This window comes from Anguilla rostrata, chromosome 9, assembly GCF_018555375.3.
Source record: "Anguilla rostrata isolate EN2019 chromosome 9, ASM1855537v3, whole genome shotgun sequence".
NCBI classification, from domain to species: Eukaryota; Metazoa; Chordata; class Actinopteri; order Anguilliformes; family Anguillidae; genus Anguilla; species Anguilla rostrata.
In genome coordinates, this window is record NC_057941.1 from 30,828,503 (window position 1) to 30,853,572 (window position 25,070).

The 25,070-nt window shown below is 45.2% G+C and overlaps 1 protein-coding gene and 1 long non-coding RNA gene across 9 annotated transcripts; one reads left to right on the forward strand and one right to left on the reverse strand.

The window, feature by feature from the left end:
• Positions 1–44: 44 nt before the first annotated feature.
• Positions 45–24,646, reverse strand: LOC135263553 (reticulon-3-B-like). Of its 5 annotated transcripts, XM_064351727.1 has the most exons (11): positions 24,307–24,646; positions 19,984–20,031; positions 12,818–15,085; positions 6,049–6,256; positions 5,369–5,507; positions 4,770–4,839; positions 4,345–4,391; positions 3,816–3,874; positions 3,161–3,481; positions 2,928–3,014; positions 45–2,762 (listed from the first exon to the last, which is right to left on the reverse strand). In XM_064351727.1, exons 1-9 carry the CDS (start codon positions 24,410–24,412, stop codon positions 3,433–3,435), a joined length of 2,994 nt encoding a protein of 997 aa, XP_064207797.1. In that variant the 5' UTR covers positions 24,413–24,646; the 3' UTR covers positions 45–2,762; positions 2,928–3,014; positions 3,161–3,432. The 5 variants fall into 5 exon arrangements, with proteins under 5 accessions (XP_064207797.1, XP_064207798.1, XP_064207799.1 ...); XM_064351728.1 differs by lacking the exon at positions 12,818–15,085 and having other exon boundaries at positions 24,307–24,625; XM_064351729.1 differs by lacking the exons at positions 12,818–15,085; positions 19,984–20,031 and having other exon boundaries at positions 24,307–24,620.
• LOC135263555 (uncharacterized) lies at positions 2,404–3,298 on the forward strand. 4 transcript variants are annotated; one of them, XR_010332489.1, is made up of 4 exons: positions 2,404–2,508; positions 2,562–2,907; positions 2,984–3,063; positions 3,174–3,298. It is a non-coding gene; the product is annotated as an uncharacterized LOC135263555 (long non-coding RNA). The 4 variants fall into 4 exon arrangements; XR_010332488.1 differs by lacking the exon at positions 2,984–3,063 and having other exon boundaries at positions 2,562–2,940; XR_010332487.1 differs by lacking the exons at positions 2,984–3,063; positions 3,174–3,298 and adding an exon at positions 3,064–3,112 and having other exon boundaries at positions 2,562–2,940.
• Positions 24,647–25,070: the final 424 nt, after the last annotated feature.

The window sequence follows — 25,070 nt, forward strand, 5'->3', positions numbered from 1 at the left end:
TTCTCTCTCCCTTACATAAACACAGACGGCACCAAGGCGACCCATTCTTTTCATTTCTTTTTTATTAATATCACTTTCACATCAGCACAGGAACCACACTTCTTCTAAAACTTTATTCCAAATCTGTCCAACATGTACTGAAGACGCCACAAACGGCACATATTTTAGTACACCTAGTTGCCTTGAAAGAAAAAAAAAAACAGCTAGACAAATGCTTCCAATCAAAAATAAGCCCCACCCCATTAGAAAAATGATGAACAAATTATTGAACTTCACATTGGGGTAGAGCACAAATTAGTTTTTAAATTCTTTTAAAAAAGGGTGACATTTTTGCCTTTGTAACACTAACGCAAAGACATCCAAGAAACATCTAATATTCCGGTGGCTGGAGCAGAAACCAAAGTTCATAGATGCGAGTTTCTGTTAAGGTCTGTTTGAATACATAGACACAGACAGTATGTTTGTGTGAGTGTGTGTGCGTGTGTGTATATGTGTGTGTGTGTGTATGTGTGAGTATAGTGTGTGTGTGTGTGTGTGTGTGTTTGTGCGTTCATACAATGAGGAGGATGGAAGAGAGACCTAAACCTGCTCAGTAAGGAGCAGATGCTTGCACCCCTTTACCCCCTACATACGGAACTTGTGCTCGGAATGTTCTGGCAACGTTGCAGGGATAAATACACAGCAGTTACAGACTTGCGTACCAAGACGATTTTACTGGGCGATCAGACACACCATCCAGTGTGTATCTGAACAGCACAGCTGGAATACGGCCATTTAAATAACTAACAAACAAACAAAAAAACACCTATTCTTTAAAGGCTTAACAGATGCCTTTAATCGAGGGCAGTTAACACACATTTCACGCACTATCCGTTTATGCTTGTGGATATTTAATAAGGCGGGTTTGGATCAGAACCTGGCCCGTTGGTATGATAGCGGTGTCAGTACTCATGGCGACTCCCCCCACTGGACACAGAACGTGACCTTCTGGCTTCTCTCCCGTGGTCTCTCGCTGCTGCCCCCTACAGCCGCTGTGTGGATACCGCAACTGCCTCTGAGGCGTAGAGCGAGGTCTGGCCCAAGGGAACAGGACGCGAAGGGGCCGCAAAGTAATTGGGGGGGATGCCGTTACCATGGGTACCACGAGTCACGAGGAAGAGCACTCCACCGACCCGTTTAAAACTTCTCTGGGGTTCACATCATGCAGGGATATGAGAGAACAGTGCTGGGAGACTGCCCACTGTCGATACGAAACGCTCGAAACAGACGAGGCATTCTCGCGTCGGTGGCAAACAAGAACGAAGCAGCTCCGTTCGATCGAGCCGCACATTTCATTCCCCTTTGGTACCGATGCGTGAACACATCACAGCCTGACCCAAATCTTATTAACCCAGGAGCTGCTAAACACTGTCACTGACTCACTGATCGTCGCGTTCCCAATATTAAGAGCAAACTTTTTGAACGGTCAATTCAAGTCAGCAGTTAGACAACACGTGGCTATATGTAATCTAGGGTATGCAAAGCAGTGGTTTCCTGTCACAAAAGCGGAATGATCCAGTCCTACCCAGTCTGTGTGTGAGCACTGCTGGAGAACTAGCCATTTATAGTACTGGAGAGGACAGGGGAATCATAGCAGACAGCTCAATAATAATAATAATAATAATTATAATAAATATATTCAAGGTTTTACGTGTGGATGACGTGCAAGTAGAACAAGCATGTGGAAGGAAAGGGAAGGGAAGGGGAAACGCAGCGTGCTGTTTTTACAGCGGAAAGCAGTGACGCACTCCTGTGCATATTAACACTTCACACATGAACACAGCAGACAAAAACAGTGAAGCCTGGCTAAACTAGACCAGAGCATAACTGCAGGCTCAGTTTGGCTAAATGCTACATTAGCTTAGCTTTTCTAAACAGCGTTCCTATGGGCTAGCAGGTGAGACGAGGTACGCGGCAGCTAGCCAGGGGTCAGTAAGGAGAGGGAAGTGCTTCAGGGAGAGGAACTATGGTTCTTCGTACCGCGTTCCAGCAACAAACATTTGCAAATGAAATTTTTCAACATATGCCTTGGGAAGTCAAGGGAAATTAGCTTTTTTTTTTTGGGGCTATAAGGTGACCCCCCGCACTCCCCAAATTTTTTTTCTGAGCAATGACTACAGACATTTGCTTTTGAGAGAGCAACAAGAGAGCCTTCTCTGCGGTTTCCATACCCAGTACACCAATGAGGCTTAAGATTCAGTCTCATTCGTGTGTGTGTGTGCACGTGTGTGTGTGCACGTGTTAGTGTACCCCCTTGGCTCATTGAATACATGTGTGTGTGTGTTAGTGTACCCCATGGCTCACTGAATACATGTGTGTGTGTGTTAGTGTACCCCCTGGCTCACTGAATACATGCGTGTGTGTGTCTGTGTTAGTGTACCCTCTGGCTCACTAAATACATGTGTGTGTGTGTGTGTGCACGTGTTAGTGTATCCCCTTGGCTCACTGAATACATGTGTGTGTGTGTCTGTGTTAGTGTAGCCCCTTGGCACGCTGTGAATACGTGTGTGTGTGTGTGTTAGTGTACCCCCCTTGGCTCACTGAATACGTGTGTGTGTGTGTGTGTGTTAGTGTACCCCCTTGGCGCGCTGTGAATACGTGTGTGTGTGTGTGTTAGTGTACCCCCTTGGCTAACGGTGACTATGTGATTGTGTGTGTGCATGTGTGTGTTAGTGTGCCCCCTTGGCTAAGGTGAATATGTGTGTGTGCGCATGTTGGTGTGCCTCCTTGGCTTGCTGTGTATACGTGTGTGTGTGTGCCCCCTTGGCTAAGGTGAATATGTGATTGTGTGTGTGCGTTGGTGTGCCTCCTTGGCTTGCTGTGTATACGTGTGCGTGTGTGTGTGTTGGTGTGCCTCCTTGGCTTGTTGTGTATACGTGTGTGTGTGCCCCCTTGGCTAAGGTGACTATGTGTGTGTGGCATGTTGGTGTGCCTCCTTGGCTAGTGATATGTGGTGTGTGCGCATGTTGGTGTGCCTCCTTGGCTTGTTGTGTATACGTGTGTGTGTGTGCCCCCTTGGCTAAGGTGAATATGTGATTGTGTGTGTGCGTTGGTGTGCCTCCTTGGCTAGGTGATAGTGTGTGTGTGTGTTTGGGGTGCCTGCTGTTGTGTATACGTGTGCCCCCTTGGCTAAGGTGACTATGTGATTGTGTGTGCGTTGGTGTTCCCTGCATACAGCTACCGTTCATCGATGGCTCTTGCTAGCGTGAGCGGCTGGTAAGGTACGCGGCTTAATGAACAGCAGCAGATCCTTCATAGCTGCTTACATGTACAGAGGTAAGTGCTGGGGGGGGGGGGGGTGCCCAGTTAGGGAACGTTCGGTGGGCCTGGGGGAAGGGGGTGCCGGTGGGGTTTTTGGGGGAGGTGGGGGAGGGTAGGGGACTGAGGAGTCCTTTATTCAGCTTTGCTGCGTTTCACAGCTCCAGGAAGCTTCTCTTGTAGCCTAGAAGAGAAAAGAGCACTTTATTATAATATTTACACAGTATTACTATCACTGCCATTACACACTACTTTACATAATTACATTACGCTGGAATTCATTTTGTGTAACAGTTCGTCTACCTGCCATACCTCAACCTAACAGCCGGTTTATCAACATTTACTGAAATCGGAAGCATTTTTAAATTCACTACTACTGCTGCACATTTCTTTCCATCCCCAACCCCCTCAGAAGCACAGCCTTGCTGCAGCAGGGCCTTTCAGACCCTCCGGTACGTTCTAAAGAGCAGGATCGCAGCTGTGCTGCAGATAGCGGACAGAGACGGCGAGGTCCTTACTTTGCGAGCGTGGCTTCCACCTGAGTGCGCACGATGCCCACGTAGTGATCGATCTGGGTCTGCGGGGGGAGGAGCAGAGTCACGCAGGGGTATGTGCTCAGACAGCAGAGATAACGCTTCATCTGTAAAACGCCCCTGCCTGAATGGTGCCTGCGTACTGCTGAGCACACTCGGAGGGACCCAACGTGTTCAGAGGTCCGTTTGCGTTCTGTAAAGGATCGGTGTCTGAACCGGGACAGAACCCTCCGCCCTCTTTAACCCTTTGAAGAGTAGGGTTTTTGGAATGTTTTTTTCAAGTCAGTGTTCTAGAACTCCTTTGCTTTCAGTTACCAGCAGTGATGGTTACATCAGCGTCAGTTAAGAACGTTCTGATCACATACATGTGATCTCACACGTTAGAGAGTTAAGTGCCCAGCCACTCAAACACCGCTGTGCTGCCCAGCCTGTGTGCTCCAGAGCTAGAGTTCCACAGCGCTAAGAGGACCAGTGAGAACATAACAGAAGAAACAGTGTGACTCGCAACACTCACCTTGTTTTTCTCATACACCAGTGGAGAGCTGAAGAGCAGAATGTCCGCTATGGAGGAATCAGAGCAGCAGTGACAGCATGTCAAAGCCCTGTCATAACCTTCATCTTAATACAGTATCGAATAGGTCCATAAAGACTTACACTGGAAAAAAGCACTGAAGTTACTGACTTATACCAAAAAAAGTGTGAACATCAGTCAGAAAAATGAAAGGTATAGTTTTCAGGACAAACGTGATTACAAAGACAATTTTGAGTATATGTGGGTGTGTGTGCATGTGATGGGCAGGAGTGTGTGAGGGGGTGGTTAGGGTAGGTAGCAGGGCAGTGTGTGTATGTATGTGAGACTGGTTGTGTGTGTGTGTGTGTGTGTGAGGGAATGGCTAAGGAGGCCAGTATGTGTGTGTGGGGTGGGGGCAGGTCTCTTACCCAGGATCAGCAGAGTGATGCCGTTGAAGATGGCCCCCACATAGGTCAACAGCCACATGACCACGGCCAGCTGAGAGACAGACGGAGACAGAGAAATGACCTGGTGCACAGCCAGCCTCGCCTGGCAAAATCATACCCTGAAGGGCTAGGCTGAGATGAGTCAGCAGCAGTAAGCCCACATGGCCACTGTGAGGCGCTTTGTTCATTAGTGCCTGTACTGCATACTGATAAACCTGACTGCAGGTTGTAGTGTCACTGAGCACTTTACACTGCCCGCAGCTATTTCTAGTGCCAGTGCTTATAGTGCCTACAGCCCTATAAGCACTATTATTCTTACACACTCACACAGAAAATAAAAAGTCGGGGACATTTGTGAAGCACGTGCATTTATGATTTCCTCCCCCATGTGCGCATGCGCGCGCACGCACACACACACACACACACACACACACACAAACATACTCCCAGACGTGGATATATACACGAGTGCATCTACATGCACATGCTCACACAAAAATGTTCGCTCACTCGCACGTACACACTCCCCTCTCACCACTGCAGTGGGGCTGACTCAGGCAGGGAGGTGCACGAGTACAGACCTTTAGAGAATCCACCAGGTCCTCCACCAGGAACAGGCGCCTAATCTGCTTGAGGGCCTGGTTGAGATGGGACAGGCCCATATCAGTGTACTTGCGGAACGTTTCGGGTGGGATGTTGATGTCCTTCTCCATCAGGGCCCTGAGGGAAGACCTGCGCCTTAGCTACCCTTTGAACAGGGGACATTCTTTGTGCAGCACAGGACTTGAGCTCCATTTGTTCCATCCTTCCCTCCCTCTCTGTCCCCACCTCTTCCCAATGTGACCCCACCTGACCCCCAAGTCCCCACCCCCTCCCCTGTCTTCACCCCCCCCGCCCCCTTCCCCAGCTGGCTCTCTCCGTCCCACTAGGGGGCGACATAGCTCAGGAGATAAGAGTGTTTGTCTGGCAGTTGGAGGGTTGCCCGTTCGAACCCCCGCCCTGGGCGTGTCAAAGTGTCCCTGAACAAGACACCTAACCCCTAATTGCTCCCAATGAGCTGATTGGTACCTTGCATGGAAGCCTTTCACCGTGTGTGTGTGAGCGTGTGTGTGAATGGGTGAATGAGAGGCATCAATTGTAAAGCGCTTTGGATAAAAGCGCTATATAAATGCAGTCCATTTACCATTTATCACTCCTCCCCCTCAGTCCCAGCCCCTCCCCCTAAACCTCAGCCCCTCCCCCTCCAGCCAGTCCCGCTCACTTGAAGGGGTGTCCCTCGCTGGACTTCTGCACGGCCTGGATGACGGACTTGTAGACTCTGAAGGTGATGGTGACGCAGAGCAGGGCCAGCAGCAGGTAGGACACCACGCTGATCACGCTGAAGGTGGCCAGGGACAGCAGCACCAGCAGGGACGTGCCGAACACCACGCCCGACTTCCGCGGATCCCGCCAGTACAGCAGCTCCCGCACTGCGGGGAGAGGAGACTTTACCTCCACACACACGCTCTCTGGGACTGACGCTAGCATGGACACTGCCTCATACGCGCACACTAGGGCTGTCAAAAAATATTTGAAGTTCGAAAACTATTCAAAAATCTTTCTTTTTTAAAAGTTCGAACCTAAATTTGAGCATTCGAATATTAGTTTTGCATCCCGCGTATTGTAATTAACATGCAGGCTTTAATTTCATGCGGCGAATCATGTTCATGCACGCAAAGTTCATTTCCTGTGCTAACGTTACTTCCTCTGTCAACAAAAAACGTTCTGCCCTGGACCCAGAGCAAGTGGATCGTCTGGTTTTCCTTGCCAATAACCTCCGGTGATACTTTCAGCTCCATGGACACCTAGCGTTACTGGTCAGCTAGCCTCGTGAGCCAGTCTCTTTTCACTGTTCAAAGATCTGGTACAACAATTTAGGCTAAATAATGTTCCATGGGAGGCTATGCTCTTTTGAAGATTTATAAATTGGATGATGAAAGAAGTTAAACAAACTAAACAGATTAAGTAATTTATGTTGTTTTAGGCTACAGGTATTAGCCATTTGAATAGTTGTTGTGTTAAGAAATAAACAGGGATTTCCTATAAACAATAAAATGCCGATGTGTGGCAAATTACATCCACGAGAAAGTGCTTTATTCATTTGCGCATTAGGCTATAGAAACTGCAGGGGGCTCATTTATAAAATGAACGTGCATAAGTCAAGTGAAGACCTGGCGTAGAGCGACGACCATTTCCACGGTCAAATCGAGTCATGTTGAAATTTTTTTAATCACATCTTTGACGCGCCACACAGTTGATCTAAAATACCTTTTATAAATGAGGCCCCAGATGTAGTAACCTAGTATGAAAGTTCACCGATGTCGTCTATTCTACTGCCCGCTCGTGGAAAATAACGCGCAGGCCAGTTTAGAGGGAGCGTCACATGCATATTGTGCCCGACAATAAGCAGCTTATTTTTGTGAATTATAGGCAAATGATATTCGAATATATTCAAACTCTAACTAATTACAAAAGCTAATATTCAAACTCAATTTCACGGCACTTTTGACAGTCTTACACACACACACACACACACACACACCTGACCACACACGCTCACATTCGCACACACACAGACAAACACATGCAAGCACGCATGCTGGCACACACACACACACGCACGTACACACACACCTGCACTGCAAAGAAAGAGACTCTACACCACATGCACAGAATTGGGCCTCCTCCAGGTATGGTGGGTTACATAACACGGTAGAATAAGGTTTGAAAAGACTCCTGGAGCGTGGAGGGAAGAGGGTGTTGCTCACAGCGAGACGACTCTCCTAAGAGAGCCCTGGCCCATTCAGCAAGACCCCTGCACAGGATGTACAGAGGGGCCCCGCGGAAACTTTCCTTCCCTGTGGCGCTTGACATGGCTTAAGACTCAAACACAGCCGCTGTACATCCAGCCAGCTAAAATCGGTCACATTTTTTTAATCTTTGGAACTGTAAAAACCCGTCAACACTCCACACTAAATTCTTCTTTCCTTGACAAATGAAACGGTGTTTGTGAATAAAGACCCTCTCCAATTTCCCAATAATAAAATCAGGCCTAAAAAGTCAAGCATCTCCTTTCAGAAACAGTAATAATCACTGTGAGTGCTGCTATGCTGAGCTGTAAAGAAATACTTCATGAAAGCTGTACTTGACTTGAAATACTTGACACAAATGCTACATTATATGCAGTGCAGTCCGTAAGTATTTCACTGTAAGGGCAGTGGCACAACTTTTAAATTTGTGTTGTTTTAGCTCTGTATTCAGCAAACTGGATTTAAACACCATGAATAAGAGGCTAAAATGCAGACTCATTTGAGGGCATTTACATCCATACCGAGTATACCGTGTAGGAATTACAGCCCTTTCATAAATAGTTCCAACATTTAAGGGAAATTATATATTTTAGAATATCTAGTCTTGATTATTGCCTTCGAGAGACAAATATGATTTCATCTGGCGAACGTGCCCATAGTCCATGCAGTGTGAATTGTGATGGAGTAGTTTGCTCTGTTTAACCACAGGAATGCTCTCTATCCTCGTTCTACCTGGCACAAACATCAATGGAAGCATCCTTGGGGTAATTAAAAGTCGCACTGCAGGTCTTCTCTGTACACAAGCCCAGGGTGCTCAGGAGTTCTCTGCTTTCTGGGGAAACGCAGAACAGCGAACTAACTGGGGGTCAAAGGCCACCAGGATCACGGTTTCCTTTATGATTCTGAGTTTGAACGCAATCTGTGACATTTAATTGGAATCATTTCTTGAAAATCCAAATGTCTATACAGATAATGGTGGCCAAGCTTTTTTTTAGAAGCAGTTCCAGTTTCAAGCGGACACCAACACAGTGCAATTTGGTTTTGTTATATGGAGAATATTTTGCCTGAAGGCAGAGATTACTACTGGCTGGATTTAACAAGCAGTATTACCTCTGTTGTTGAAGTAGAAGTAAAATACCATTTTTGTAGAGGTATTCAATAGCAGGCTAGATTACCTCCTAACATTCATGTTTGGTCTTGTTAAGACTACTGACTTGAAAACAAGCTTTTTATATAATTCTTCATGTAATCTTTGCATATACACATTTCTTAACAAAATTTATAAATTTTTTTTGTGAGCACATTTTGATAAAGGTTGATCCGACAGGTTGCTCTGCCTATCAACAAATTTGGCAATTTAACTGATAACTGATATCTTTGATAGTAATTAACAAAATACATTAAATAAATACATTTTATATGTTGGATAAGTGAGAAGTTTTAACTTGCACTTGTGTTTGGTATTCAGACTGCCGAACATTAAACAAGGGTGTAACCTTTTAAAACTGCCAGAGTCAGAGAAATTCTGAAAATAAACGTGTGTCTGCGTGTGTGTGTGTGCCAGCTCTAGATATGGGGGAGGGCTGGGTATATATGGGGGTTTCATACCCATGACTGCAGGGGTCTGGATCTATCCCAGTATGCCTCTGTGCCAGTCCTCCCTCATTAGTTTTCCCTCTCTGCACTTGGCTCAACCTCCTGCCGTGTGCCAGCCAGGTGGCGCGCGCAGACACAGGAGTCGGCCACACGGCGGCACCCTACTTGGGTCAGACACCGTCCCCAAACCCCGTCGCCCCCCTCGGTGCAGAAACGAGCAGTCCACCGTGCCACAAAGGGTGGCGGCTAGTCTGGTGCAACTCCTCACATGATAACACGATACTGGGACAAAGTGCAAATCAGAGGCCCTCCTCCTACAACGCACAGGCGATTAGCTCGCTGGAGCAGAAAGAGTGGCGCAATCAGCGCTAATCCAGGGCATGGGGCTGCGCTGGACTCTGGTGCCGACGCCTAGACGGGCTCCACGTCAGTCTGTGACCCTTTAACTGTGCAGCTGCTCTCCTCCCAGCCAGGCCTGCAAATCTTGTGATTATGATTATGTCTGCACCACTAGTGCAGAGCTGGTGGCCTCTAAGAAATCAACAATAAAAATAGCTGAAGAAATACAGTTAAAATAAATAAAAAGCCATACATGGTGGACAGCGCCCTTTTCCATTGTTGCCTTATTTAGGCTGATGTCTATAACTAATATCTTTGCAGGTTTCACCACTGACATAAAACTAGAAAGAATGCACTGAGAAGTGTGCAGACCACCACCAAGGCACAACAACCTCCCCTTACTTGAATGTGAACAGCAAATTTCATGGCAATCCGACCATTACCATTCAAGATATTTTGCTCACAAATTGAACGTTTGGCCTGATGGTTTCTTCCTCTTGGGAACAAGAATGAGCACACCAAATTTTATGGCAATCCGGCCAATACTTTTCCAGATGTGAGTCTCACCGAACAGTGAGATCCTGTGTTGAGGCGCAGGATCTCTGCTGAACACCAATGCCACAAAGAGTACAGTAATGGCACACACAGTCCATAGCATAACATCCACACACAGTCACGTGATGATGTTCCCATGGAAACAAGGTTTTACTCACAGAGAGTCAGGATTCAATCCACATAAACTTCAACCTTCACCTCACCCCCATTCAACAAACGCAAAGTTCTTCCATGTGTATGTGCATGGTGCCCAGTTTTGACAAACTCTAAACCTACCACCAGGTTTTTAAAAAGTTCTGGGGTAAACACAGTGATGTGCTGGTCGTGCATATGCCTGGGTGACTGAGATTTTGATGTAACATGATAAGTCTGGCATGTACAAGCATTCCTACCTTCCTATCCCACTGCTCATTATAAAACCCTTTGGACTCCTTACAGGAACCAAGCCAGCTGTGAAAATATTAATATAGGTATCAAAGGAATAATGGTAATGCAAAAGACACCAATGTTCATTTCATCTTTTAAGATATCACAAGAAAAGATGTAACCAGATTTTTCTCAGCGCTGAAATATTCAGTGTTGATTAGCCACATTCCACTGCATACAGCAGCACACTTGTCTCATCGAGTTCTGCGTTTCCCATTGGCCGATAAGAGGGGAGTGCGTCATGTGCGTTTTCATGCACGTCTGCATGTACCATTACTCTGGTCCGTGTGCCAAAGTGTGTGCTTGTGTGTGTCTGTGTGTACACCCTGATGTTTCCTTAGTCTAAGGTCCTAAGGGCAGAGCACGAGGTGCGTGCTGGTGAGCTCACAAAACTCCTGGGCAGAAACTGTCTGACGTCACTAAACCCCATTCCCCCAGGACACAGGAGAAACACAATTATGTAAAAGCACATCTCACCAGCCTCAGAAAGCCACAAACCCAGCGAGTCACTACGTGGCAAATGCAGAGGTCAAGAACCTCCAGGCTACTTTGCTAATTTTAGAAATTACAAGAAAAAAAAGAAGGATAACATTAGGGGGGGGGGGGGCAAGTACCATAACAATTCAAAACTTTGTGCCGCCATGTAATCTCAGCAGCTGATAAAAATGAGAAAAGCAGAGAAAAATACTGAAAAAAGACAGAAAATCTCAGCTCTAAATATACTGTTTAATAGCTTGACTTATAGCCTAGCCTACAATTTTCCAGGACCTCACAAATATTTCCAGGACATTTTGTAAATTTTCTCATTTGCCAGGTGTTTTCCATGACGAGTGGGAACCCTGTGTATGCACATCTCATCTTTTACCCTGAGAACAGAGATTGAGACGGACACGGAGGCAAAAGGAGGCCATTAAACGTGCTTCACGCATCACTTCCTCTTAACGCAGCAGAGTCAGGCTGCATGACTGGCCGCAAGCCCTGCAGGCTCAGCTATGAACAATCAAAGCAAAGCATTATGGGAAAAGCTCGGCCAACCCTGGAAGGGGGCCCTGAGGCCAAACTGCTTCGTAAGGACGTTAACAGACAATGATAAACTGAAAAACCAGAACTCAAGTTTGCAGTTTATTTATGTAGATTATCACTGATAATAGAGCAGCTCACAGTTAACCTGCTGTGTAAAGTTCATTTCACAATAATGAAGTGATACAAAGACAAATGAAGGAGGTTAACATGAAGGAGGTTAACATTGCTTCTGTAAGTGACCACCCTGCCTGCAGAAGTCCTTCTCTGTGAACACAAGAGGGACAGGGACAATGACGCGGAAATCCAACACTACGGACGGACCTCCAGGGTCAAATGCAGCTTTGCCCGTCTGTGATCGCTGCCTAACCCTGCAGGAACCATTTAACGGGAGCCAAGGGTTGATTCCACAGTTCCACTGGCATGAAAACGGTTCTTGGTGCTCCCCAACATTGGGCCAGGGTTAATTTAGCTGCCAGCTACAACTAATAGCATAATTATAACTCTTCGCATGAATATGTTATGGTGCAACTATAAGTATGATTATATTATCAGTACTGCAGTTATCTTGTTTTACAGTTATCAGTTACCTTGGTTTAGTTAGTGACAAAATGAAGATTGTCCAAAATGTGTTACTGAGCTGTCTCCTCCCCTTATTCATTACATTACATTACAGGCATTTGGCAGACGCTCTTATCCAGAGAGACGATTCAGTTCTTGTTGCTATGGTACACCTCATCACTTATAAACCTTAATCTGAACATCTGAGAGACTGCACAATTCTCCAGCAATCATGTGATAAACCTTATGCTGAAGCTCAATTTGTGGTTTGCCAGAAAGATTCCACACAAAATTGTCTGAACACATTCAGTCATGCACATATTATAGTTGCAGCTTGCATCAATCCACACGTGTGCGGCTACAGGCAAACTTTTGCTGCTTTTTGACTCACAGATGGACAAAGGGTCAGAGCCATGGGAGGGACACAGTGGGAAGAAAATGGGCTGTCATGAGGTTTAGACTGAAACAGATGGCTCTGGGTTTCACTCTCAGAAAGGGCAAAAAGCTGTATGAGCAAGTCAATCCACCATTACATAAGAAAATTGCTTCATAAAAAATTCTGTATAAATAGACAACATAAAACGTGCATGTTAGTTTGATCAGTTAAACATGCATTAAGATACTACTAATGACAGGGTGACTGTGGGGTTAGCAGGCAAAAAGCCTGGGAGAGAGGCATGTTACCTGAAAGGTGGGTTAGTAAGAGTTCTAATGAACGTGCTGCAAGCTCCGCCTCATTAGCATCCGCTCCTTCTACATCTCTGCCCGGCAGGGCCTCCGATGGGGGGGTGTTAAGAGGAGGGGAGGGAGGTTTAGGAGCAAAGGGAGCGATGGGACCAGTTTGAGGCTCGGAGCCTGTTTGGGGGGCTGCCGTCCGTACCAGGTCGTCTGCTTCTTCCTGGCTGCTGCCCAGCTCCTTCAACGCACAGATGGTGAGGCGCTCCTGCTCCAGGTTCAGCAGCACGGCAGGGGGGGACCCTGAGAAAGGGGCTGCCAACTGGGGGGGTTTTTGCTCGGCTGCGTGGCATCCGTAGCGTTCGTCAGACTCCTTGGGCTGGCGCGAATTCAGGCACTCCCTCATGAATCCCACAAAGCTATCGGTGGCAGCTGAGACCGAGCACTCCAGCTCGATGCTCTCAGGGTCGCTCGCTGTCTCCGGGGAGTCCTCTGCCTTTTCAGAACCATGTTTCGCTGGCTTGGGAAAAGCCTGAGGCGTATATTCATCCCTTGGATTTGCAGACCAATCCAAACCAGGAGGGGCAGCATGGATCTCTGCAGTGTTGGCTGGCTGTGCTTTGGTTACACTTGACATTTTTTCAGCAAGTGGACCAGCCTGGAGAGTAGGAGGCCTCTTATTAGACAGATCCTCAGAAAACTGCTCAACACATTTTGGCTTAGAAAGATCATGCATCTCATCAGGTTTCCATTCTTCTGTCAGTGAGGAGTAGTTTGGCGGGTTGTGGCTGCTACGCTTATTCACTGAATCAGAACCAACAATGTTAGCATCTGGTTTCCTGGATATGTCAAGGTCTAGCTCTTTTGAAGGAACAAATGGAATCTCCTTTGAAGACACGGCTACAGAACTATAAATGGACTTTTCTGAATTTGCTGTATCACTCTGTCCTTTACTGCGTTGGTGCCAATGCGAGGTCACAGAGTCAGCTTGCAATGGTTCAGAATGCTGCTGGAGATGTCTAAAGTCAGAGGTGAACCTCACAGAGGGTTCAAGATCTGACACAGATTTGTCACATCCTGGTATCTGGACCACTTCAGGCCTTGAAGAAGCTTCTCTGACATGTTCTTTCACAATCTCGTACTCACCCTCTTCCTCAATTAGGTTGTGCTCATTTGTCTCCTTGATGCAACTTAAAGCCATTGAAACTGGTCGCATATCTGGCTCTGTTGGACCTTCTACCTTCGGCTGCAGAGAGGAGATGGAGCAAACAACATTTTTTGACAAGTTCAGGCGGTCAGATGTGTCCTCGATCACAGTGTCGTCCGAATCCTCTGAGCTGTCCACGTCCAAGATCTCCGCTTCATCCTGGTCACTCTTCCAGGGATCATCTTCCACCTGAGAGGAATGAGGTGGGATGAAAGACGAGGGTTCTAAATGAAGAGGTGGGTCAGAAGATTCCCAAGGCCGTAAGCCAGATGCGCCCTTCTGTACCCCACAGTCTGAGGGGTCTAACTTATTCACCTTGGAAGCAGAAGTTAGAAATTCAGACCCGATTTTTACCGTGGGTGGCTTTGCTTGTCCATTGCTCCAATCGGTCACTTCAGATGGTCTGCCTGAACAGCCCATAAGCGCACCTGGTACACTTGGTCCTGTTCCTCCCTTGAGTACATCATTGGGAACATCACGTCCCAAGTCTGGTGCTGGACGCAGGTTTTGAGTCTGTGAATGGTCAGTGATGTCAACAATTTCACTCACAAGGCCTCTACCTCGAGCCGATTCTTCCAAAACCTCAAACGGAGACTCAGGGGAGTCCTGGTCAGGGGATCTAAACTCACGGAAGCTCCTGGAGGAGTTGTGTGCATCTGAGAGAGGGCTTCCATAGTGGCACTCCTTAAAAACAAGGAACCCATCACTGCTTAGGGTGTCAATGGATCCCTGGTTGTCTGATAGACCCTCCAGTCCTTTGATGTTTCCTGTCTCTGGGGAGATCTTTCTCAAGGCAGAATCATGGCTAAAGGGAGCGGATGGCAATGTGTCCCCGGAGAAATTCAACAATGTAACAGAGGAGTCCCTCAGGATGGAATTTATACTTTGGATTTCCGCTTTCCCCTCATTTTCATCTTTGAGATGCAAGTCCCCACCTTCGATTAGTCCACCTTTTAAGGGACCAAGGATACCCAGATCTACTGGAGAAGAGCCAGGCTGAGCACAAGAGCGAAGGGAGATGGATGCACCTTCAGAAGGTGTGCTGGGACCCTGCCCTGTCCTCCTCTCATCTGATTTAATCCAGGTGGTAAGAAATAGAGGAGGAGCAGGGAGAACAATCAGTGCACCCACTCCCTCCAACGCACATACAATAAGCCAATGGTCCACACTTCTGGCTCCCCACACAGTAGTGTGAGTATTTTTACTATTGTAAGTTATGAGAGAGTAAGTTTTATTTAAAAACATCAGCAAAGCTTTCTATTATAACCCAATTTATTTGGCCTTTGAGCCTTTTTAAGATCAATGAAATTGAGACTTGGTAGGAGGTGATTAGTTCAGAAAAATCATCAGCATCCTCAGAGCCAGAAGTAGGATCGTAACCTTGAGCAAACACACCCGATTTAGCAGGAATGAACACATGCCATCCAATTCCTTCCCTGTAGAGCAGAAAAAGTGAAGCCATGCACAAAGTCAGAGTAGCCCAAGCAGCCATGCATGGAATGCGGCAGTGTTTCACAATAACAAAAGAGAGAAATAGAGAGAGGGGGGATCTGGGTGAATGTACCGTCAGAATCAACTGGCTCAACTCAAGAGCCACACAGAACTAATGTGATTTCAAACCCCAAAATAAGGGTGTCAATTATATTACACCAATGAAACTAAAGATCAGCTTAATTAGAAAACTCTGTCCACTGGATTGCACTGATGACTTGGATGCCAATTTTCAGGAAGAGCAAAAAAGCATATAAAAACAAATGAATTTGCTTGTTCTGAATGAATGGCAAAATTGCACTCTGAAGCCACTGTTCAACAAAGCCTTTCTTTTCCTTGAAAAATATTTTAACAAACTCATCTGAAAATGTATTAAAAACATTCTCCGCCCACTATAATTACCAACCATGCAACTACCAAGACTGACTTTGGCAGGACTTAGCTAGTTATCTTCAGGAAACAAAATAATGTTCCTCAATGTTAAGACATTTAGCTAATTAAATTTGAAAGGTAACTTCGTGAATTTTGTTCATAAATTCTAATTACCGTAGCACCTAATCAACTAGCTCTTTTACCTTTACATCATCCAGCAATTTTCAAATGGAGAGATTTACAGACTCACAGTGACCTCACAAAAGCACCTCAGGAAAAGATGTGTATGTTTTGAGAGAGAGGCTGAATGGGGTGTGACATTCCGTCTGTCCATCAAGTGTCCATGTCTAGGTCTGGTTAATAAGCTGGGATACCCAAAAAGCTTGCATCCTTGTGTAGGCGGTGTAGTGGCACAAATGGGGATGACTGGCTGCAAGATTGATGAGTAATTAGGCAATACTGGGCACCGCGATTGCGGGAAAAATTACAACATCTCTGCAAGACTTACGCTGAGGATGTTGCCTGGAATGTTCCACACTGACATAACATGGTGCATTGCAGTCTCGTGATTAAATAAATACTGCTGACTTTGTGAGGTCTCACAACTGAAACAGCAGAGCAGATCAGTCATGTTGTCATGAAGACCAAGGAGCTGCCCTCTCCACCTTTTTCCTCTTAACAACTTCATCCGAAAGTCTCAAAAGGTGGAGAGTATTATTAAAAGATTGGCAAAGCTTTGACCCTTCCTGTCCACTGTAACAAAATACAAATTTTAAAAAACACAGCACAACCCGGGCATGACCAATATTAAGCCTTCCTGCTAATCTGACCACCCAGACAAGAAGGTAATTATCAGGGAAGTGACCAAGAGGCCAGCTACAACACAGAGTTGAAGAGCTCATTGGCAGAAATGGGAGAAACTGTCCAAAAATCAACAATATCTCCAGCACGTCACATATTTTGACCTCTATGGGAGAGTGGCTACATAAAAGCCACTTCTGAGAAAGGCCAACAATTTGCCAGAAGCCATGTGACAGACCAGGCCTTCTGGCAGAAGATTTGGTAGTTTGATGAGACAAAAGTTGAACTCATTAGCCTGAAAGCAAACCAAACACAGCCCATCACGCAGGTAACAGCACTCTTATCATCAATCATAGTGGAGGCAGCATCATGCTATGGGGGTGCTTTTCAGCAGGAGGGACTGAGACACTTGTTCGTATAAAGAGCAAGAAGGATGGAACCAAACACAGGCAAATCCTTAAGAAGGACGTATTTCGGGTTGCAAGAAGTCTGCGTTTAAGATGAAAATTAATATCCCAACACAACAAAAACCCAAAGCGCATAGCAAAAAGTACACATGAATGGCTTAAAAACAAAGTCTTTACTCAGGAATGGCCCAGCCAAAGCCCAGATTTAAATTCCAATGAAAATCTGTGGTGTGACCTGAAAACTTCTATCCATCGACACACAAGACATTCTAAAGAAGACTCAAGAGTAGCAATTACTGCCAAAGGTCCACCTACAAAGTACTGAGTTCGGACAGGAAGGATACTTTTGTGTAGGCCTAGGCTACATATTGCTGTTACTCTTGAGTAAAATGTTGAATAAAAAATACATTGCATTTCGCTCCCCTTTAACTGTTGACCAATTAATCACAAGAACAAACAGCACAGCTAAGTCAGTAGAGAGAGTGCAACACTCAGAAGCATCAAGATCCAAAACAATTTATCCAAACAAGAACCTCAATTTACTGAACAGCTGGTCCGGTTCAAAGACAGACTGGCAGGGAAACCCACCAGTTTGCAGGATTATAGGTCTAATTTACACACAGGCAGCTTCATAACCACAGGCCTCTGTAGTGCTCCCATTTCAGGAGCATTTACTCCTGAACGCTGATGAGCGCTAACTAAAATTATTTAGCACATCTACTATTTAGGATGCATTAATGGGTTCCTAAATTTTCCAACTTAGGACCACATGTGCTCCTCAAAAAAACATTTTTAGCGTAGAGGCCTGAACCACCGAGACTGTGAAGCAGCAGGTCTTGCATTTGGCCTTCAGGAAATCACTGGAAGCTAATCTCAGTTAATCAAAGTCCCTTTCCTGTCATTTCCAAACCACCTTATCAAAGGATTGGGAAAGGAATGTTTGGCATGTGCCCAGTTGAGGCCCTTTGACTTTGCTTTCTATAAGCCACTCCAAAACGACTGGCAATCCATTCCGCGCAAATCCGCAAACAATGGAGCTTTCTTCCTCTGGCCTCATTAAAGTGTCTAAAATCTGAAAAGGGTCAAATTCAACTGCAGTGATCCTTCGTATTCACGGCGTTGCCAACATGATCTCAACCACCCTGATCATACAGATGCTCCCGCAAACAGCTTGGAAAAACACTTTACCACAAAGCATTGTGGGAAAGGGCTCCTGGAAAGCCTTGATTCTGAAATGCCACCCCACGCTCCGCCCCGACAGTATTCAGCATGGTGCAGCAGGGCAGACATCTAGTCAAAACATTCCCACTAGTGGCAATACAATGCATTGATCAATAAGCGCTTGTTCAGAACAGTGGACAATGGGGTCTTTTGTCTCAGGCCGAATTCACTTAAAATGCCGACAATGACTTTCTCACAAAATGGACAACAAAGAGCCGTACTCTGGAAGCATGCTTCATCTGCAGAGTAGGCCTAACTACGGTACTGTTACTGCCTACTTTCCTCCAGAGATCACCACAGGAAGCCTGCCTTCAGCGGCATAACTTGCATCTTTCTACAGCCTCTCATGCACTGAAAAATCATAATTTTTCATAAATCACTAAGGTGAAATTATGGATTCGGATCCATCTGTGTCTTGCCTTTATGCAGCATGGTTGCTAAGTGCAGTTACCATGGTTCTGTGGCATGACAAAACCAAAAACTACCATCTGGACACCAGGCTGGTGCCAATGGTGTGATGAGGGTGTGGACAAAATCAAGACTGCAATATGGACATGTCCTTCTAAAACTGACCTACAATAGCAAAAAAGAAGCAGAGTGACACCCAGAAACCAACTGATTTTTTTGGGAGGAATCCATTACGACACTCTCAGACCACCTAACTGAGAAATGCCAGATGGGAAATGTGTTACCATCTGTGTGGCGGCCAATATCTCACATCATTGTCCTCACAGTTACTGTTAAAAAGAACCACACATACAAGTACTATTATTATTATTATACAAGTTTACATCAATAAATGTGCTGTTTCTAATTGCTAAGTTATAGTCAATCTGCTGTGAAATCTTTGTTAAGCTAACTACATTAGCGATTAAACTGCAGGGCTACATTAGCGATTAAACTGCAGGGCTCCCTCTCTGGTTGCATGTGACATCACGGCAATGGGAAAGCAGCTGGCAATTACTAACGGTCTCCTCTAGCCACCTAGCTCCCCCCAAACTGATTCAGACAAAAAAGGTTCAGACAATGCAGACAGTGTGTTTGTTGGCTTCCACTGCAGTAGGACTGCACTGCACTAGGACCTGGTGATACGCATGAACAGATGAAACAGACGGGCAAATATAACAGAGTTGTGTAGCGAGAACAGAACATGGGGTCATGCAAAAGCCCAATCACAGCCAACAGCAGAAGCCAGAAGTCAGCAGCCACAGCCGTGACACTTCATCTCACCCCCCCTCGAAAAAAACCACCTCCCACAGCCACACACCTTCTGTGTCAGGCAGTAACTGACTCTCACCACCTTTAATGGGAATCCTTAAAGGGAAACTCAACTGGAATAAACTATCATTAAAATGCGGAGAATGGGATATGGTGCTTACTATTACTTTTTCGTTACTACTTCAGAATTACTGTATATCACCAACCCCCAGCATTACAGAGCCTCTGCTCTTAAATACTGGGGAAGGGGGGGGTATAGGTATTTTGCTGGCCCTAAGGGCCTTGTGGCCTGAGGGTTCAGAGGTGGGGGAGCACCAAAGAGGGATGGAGTGAATAAAAGCAGCAGCCCAGCAGAAGAGAGAAAGCGAGGTAAAGGACAGACAGCCAGAAACAGCCAGAGAAGCGCAAGAGAAGGGGAAAGACAGAGAGCCAGCAGCGTTAGAGAAGCAGACACTTGCCTTGAGGAGACGGAATGAGAGTTACAGGCGAAGAGGAAAGAAAGGAATCTGTGAAAATAAAAAAGAGAGAAATGAGAATCCCATGGCAGGCCTCAACCATCTCAACTATAAAATACAGCTTTGGCTGACCACCCTAATTACAGCTCCTATCGAATCCAACAAGCAACCCAAAATAGTGCCCCAAACTAACCAACCTACTCACAGCTCTTAGCACAATGACCCATGCTATCCATAACACATCCTTAACTACCTTTACTAATCATACTACAACCCGTTATTATCCACTGCACCAACACCCCTTAATTCGCATAACCTTAACCACACTAAATGCATCCCCTAACTAATCACCTAAATAAAGTCCCTGAATAATCCATACTATCCACCCTCACTAACCAAATTAATTCTAACCAGTTATCCTAGTCAGCCAGGAAACTCTGCAGATACATGATTACACAACCATGTATTACTGGGCATTGCAGTTCTCTCACTAGCCCTCTACCCATTGGACAATGCGTGTCTGGCACGCTACGTTCACCCATCGTGTGCATTATGTAACCCAGCACAGTTCAAACAAGGCGTGATTCAAAAGCAGCCCTCTTCCCTCTTCCGAGGATGACATCAGACAAAGTGAGCTCGACCCCGAGGAGCCACAGCAGCACAGTCCTTCAGCTCTCCCGGAGTCCCGGTTCAAGATCGCCGCGTGTGATAGATGAGTCGGGCGGTCTCTGGGAGGCTGCAAAGCGAGAGAGCCTGGGAACGCCGTGTACAGTTGGAGTCTGGTGACACCGCATAAATCCAGACAAATTAGGCACATTGTGCAAAGTCATGCCAACCCTGATACGACACCCTGGGAAACAGCTGCTTCAGCTGGATACAGTGACCTGGCCAGAGCAACAGTTCTCACCAGCACCAGCACAGAGATACGTTTTACACTAAAATGCTGCCTGCTGGGCATACTGTACCTCAGCTCCACTGCTTACACACAGTAACCCGTTTCCTCAGTGATGTCATTGCCTAAATGTGAGAAAATGCTGGCAAACACTAGCCCTTAGGACATGTTACTGACTTCTTAGCCTGGGTATCACCAGTCTCTTAGCCACTCCTAGCAAGCTAGATGAACCATCCTTCTCTGTCGCTGTCTGTGAGATCCATGTCTACACACTATATAGCGAGCTAGATAATAAAGCAATCTATCTGCATGAATTAAGTCAAATCATTCCAGCCCCCACCTCCAGTGCAATAGCCTGAAGGCAGTCATAGCTTTCGGTTGGACAGGCTGTTTGAAGTGAACTACATCTAGTTTTTTTAAAACCAAAAATCCGATACCTGACCTTCTCCTTGAAATCTAAACAGCATATAATAATACAAAATTTGATGTTTCCCATTCCAATTTTGAGCAAATTAGCATATGGTCTTAAATCCAAAATCTAATTTAATATTTTGCACACTCAAGTGCTTTTTTCATCACTCCTCATGCAGCACAGTGTTGACTCACCTCAGTTTATGACAGGAATAAGAAACGTATGCCTTGCTCAAACACAGAAATATGATGTGACCGCTTGTAAAATTAATGTATTGACAACCGAAAAAGATTGAACTTACAAATCTCATTTGTGCATTAAGGCCCAATAAAAAAAGCTTTAGAGTCAGGGTAATGTCAGCAGTCAGCTCGCAAATGTTAGCAAAGTGAATTTGATTAAAGAAGACTTGGCTTGTCTTTCCCATCTGGACAAGCATATTGGTGTTTAATTGCATTACAAACAAGACTGGCTATTTAACAAGGGGAAACTCCAGCGGTCATTTCTTCAGCGCATTTAGAACTTCTTACAAATTTTTGCTAGAAAAATGAGGGAGGCTATACTCATTCCAAGCCCTATGTAACATTACTGCAGACTGAAGCAGTGCCATTGCTTCCTGCGCGTCGCCATATTAGCTATTAGCAGGCCAGCTTTCTGCCTTATGTATTTCACATACTGCAGACATTTTGTCCAGACTGCCCTTTGTGAAATCAAAATGTACCAACACAAGAGATATTGTATTGTGGGAGGCACTGTATACTTTCTCGCTGTTAGGAAATAGGCTAGCCACAATAGCCATGATTTCTCACTCTCAACTAATAAACATAAATTGGAATTAAAATGCAGCCTATGTTCTTAAGACCTTCCTTCCTCCATTTTTGCTGTTAAAAAGTACTTTGACCGGTATGGAGAAAAACCATTTAAACACACATTACAATCATCCCCTCTTTTAAAATGATGCTAATAATAAACATGCATCAACAGCAAAGAGCAATTCATCAAGGGCTGCCATGCCTTACAGGATTATGCAGCAATTTAATGTGAATAAAACCCAAAGGCACTTCTGCTGTTATTCTATATAAAACCAGGACAGGTGTTGCAGCCAGGCAGAAATGAAGGGCTGCCTAATATATGAGAGAGGGTGGGGACCACAGACTGTGGCCTTGAGGTGGTTTGGGAGGACAGCGAGCTACGCTACTGGAGGTACATCTGCCCTCTGCGTATCAATTCAGTTGGTAATGCCTGTATTCATTCATTTATCTCAAACCAGGAGAAAACAGGCGACTTAGTTTCCAACAGTAGGAATCCGGACGGTCTGAGAAAATAACAGAATAATAACAGAATCAAGGTGGCGGAAGACTAATAACTACTAGGAGGTACAATGACCAGACCAGAATAAGAATTTTAATGAGTAGGGATGCATAATGGTGAAATTCTGGGCTGGCGCCAATAACCAAGAACTGGCCGACAAAACACCGAAAATGAGCACCTGCTCTGAAATGAATGAAGAAGTAATAATTCTATACAAATGAAGCCTTTACAGTAACTGAAGCATCATTAAGACATTAAGAGTAGAGGTCAAATGCAAAATAAATAAATAAATAAATAATAAATTAATAAATAAATAAATAAATAAATAAATAAAATAGCCTATTTTCATTATGACTGAACACTGCCAATGGTCCTCAATCAACCACTTTGTTAGACTGAGAGACCTTTCTAGAATCTTCAGATCAAATAGTTTACTTATTGTGGTAATGGGCACTACAGAAAAGCTATGAAAAACTTTCAATTTTTAGAATGCTCAATCAGTCGTGATATAAATAGGTAAATTGTTCAGACGGTTCCATATACAATTTTTTTTTTGGGGGGGGGGGGGGGGGGAGAGAAAAAAATTAAACCTTTAAGGTACAAAGTAATGTATTATATAAAGTCACGCCAAATGAGGTTACAAAGTATCAGCATACATTGCACAATCGCAAAGTATAAGTAGCTAGGTACAGTTCTCCCTTTCGGAATACACTGGGCACAGCTGCAATTAAAATTGCATTGCAAATGACAAATTTGGCATTTAAAAAAGGATGCACTTTAAACCGCAAACGAAATGGTATAATTGTTCCCGAATTTTCTATTTAGGTGGGGTTTGTTTACAACGTGCCTGGACGGTTTTGACGACGCTGAACAAACCGCGACGCCTTAAAAAAAAAAAAACACGGTCACCATTTGGTGTTGCCTTGCAATGCAGATGACCGCAACATTTACAGAGCAGAACCGAAATATCAGTTGTATTGGCACGATATAGAAAATAATTCCGATATACTGATGTAATATTAGCAGCTCGCAACGTTACCAACTCCGTGGGATTAGACTAACGTTACAAACACACATAGTTTAACTAGCTACTTAACTCGCAGTGACTACCTGGCCTCTTTGTTTTGGCCCGGTGTCATCTCATCGCATTAATAACACCTCACTTTAAAATTAGGCTTCGTATAACATCTTTAAAGATTAGCTTGCTAAGCAATATTTTTTGTTGGGTCCTGACTGTACGAATTTAGCGCACCTGTGCACGTTGGACAGGAAACAACGTCACGGTCAGTAAATATATATAGCAAACATTACACGACTAACCCACTTTATTTCTTCAAATCAATAGCTAACGTTAACTCGATTAGCTGTGAAATAGTTTCGTTAACAACAGCAAGGAAATGAAATAATTTCCATAGTAACGTTAACGTCAAAAAACGCTCCATTGCAGTATACAATCCAGCTAACGTTGGCTAGCTAATTAGATAACTGGCTAGCTAACTCTGCCACCTCTATATAAAAAAAATGAATAAAAAAAAAGACCAAGCAAATGAGCTATTCAACGACATAAACAGCTAAACTGCCTAGCTAGAATTGCTAGCTACCGTCAATTATCGAGCATAATCAACATTTTTAAATGTTTTTTAATGGAGCTGGTCTGTGCCAACTGACTAGGATGTCTGGACTGTATTCCGTTAGTCCAACCTTCTAGTCTTACCGGAAATTTTGGAAGCTTTGCCCGAAGCTGCAGAGTTCTGTCCGGCGGCGGAATCGCCAAAACCCTGTGACGAAGATATCTGAGAGGACTGAGTCGAATCTGCCATTTTCAAAACTGGAAAATGTCTGATGGAGGGGGAAAACAGTAATGTAGCTTTCAAAAGCTTTTTATTTGGGCCAACCGCTATTTCTAGATTTGCCTACAGTCCCCTAAATTGCAGCGCGACTCCGAACTTAAGGGAGTCAGACCAAGCTCTAAAAATGGTGTACGCGCGGCGCGCTCCCATCAAAACGAAGAGAGGGACGTGCACATGAATGGGAGTGGCCAAATGTCACTGCCGTCCTGCGCGGTGTGCGCGACTGAACACCGGGTGGGTGGGAGGGGCGAGGCCAGAGCTGCAGGCGAGGCCAATAAGCTGTATATAGGCGGGGTGAGGGTGTGAAGAACAGGATGTGCTGAAAACGGCCCGTAGTGCGCATGGACCTTAGTTGTCAGTAACTTGCTAGCCAGAGATTATTTTTTAGTTTTTTTGTTACCAATATGTTGGGACATAGCATACAAGTCTAAACGTGATAAGTTAAAAATGCCGAAGAATGCCAAACATGTTCAAAGCATGCAGTTTTTACTGGGCTGAGCAATCTTTGGGTGACTGCATTGACCCTTACATCGTTGTTGAATCCTGGCATTCAGCTGAGCGAGGTTCAGCATTGAAGATGGTGGACCTCCATCAATAACCAGGTCAGGCAAGGCCCGATGAGACTTGG

Excerpts from the sequence above, each read along its gene's own strand:
- LOC135263553 (XM_064351726.1), bottom strand. The coding sequence starts at position 15,260 with ATGTTTTTAAATAAAACTTACTCTCTCATAACTTACAATAGTAAAAAT. Across the intron at positions 3,875-4,344 it reads TGGTGTATGAGAAAAACAAG|ACCCAGATCGATCACTACGT; the intron begins GTGAGTGTTGCG and ends CTCCCCCCGCAG. Across the intron at positions 3,482-3,815 it reads GTGGAAGCCACGCTCGCAAA|GCTACAAGAGAAGCTTCCTG; the intron begins GTAAGGACCTCG and ends TTTCTCTTCTAG.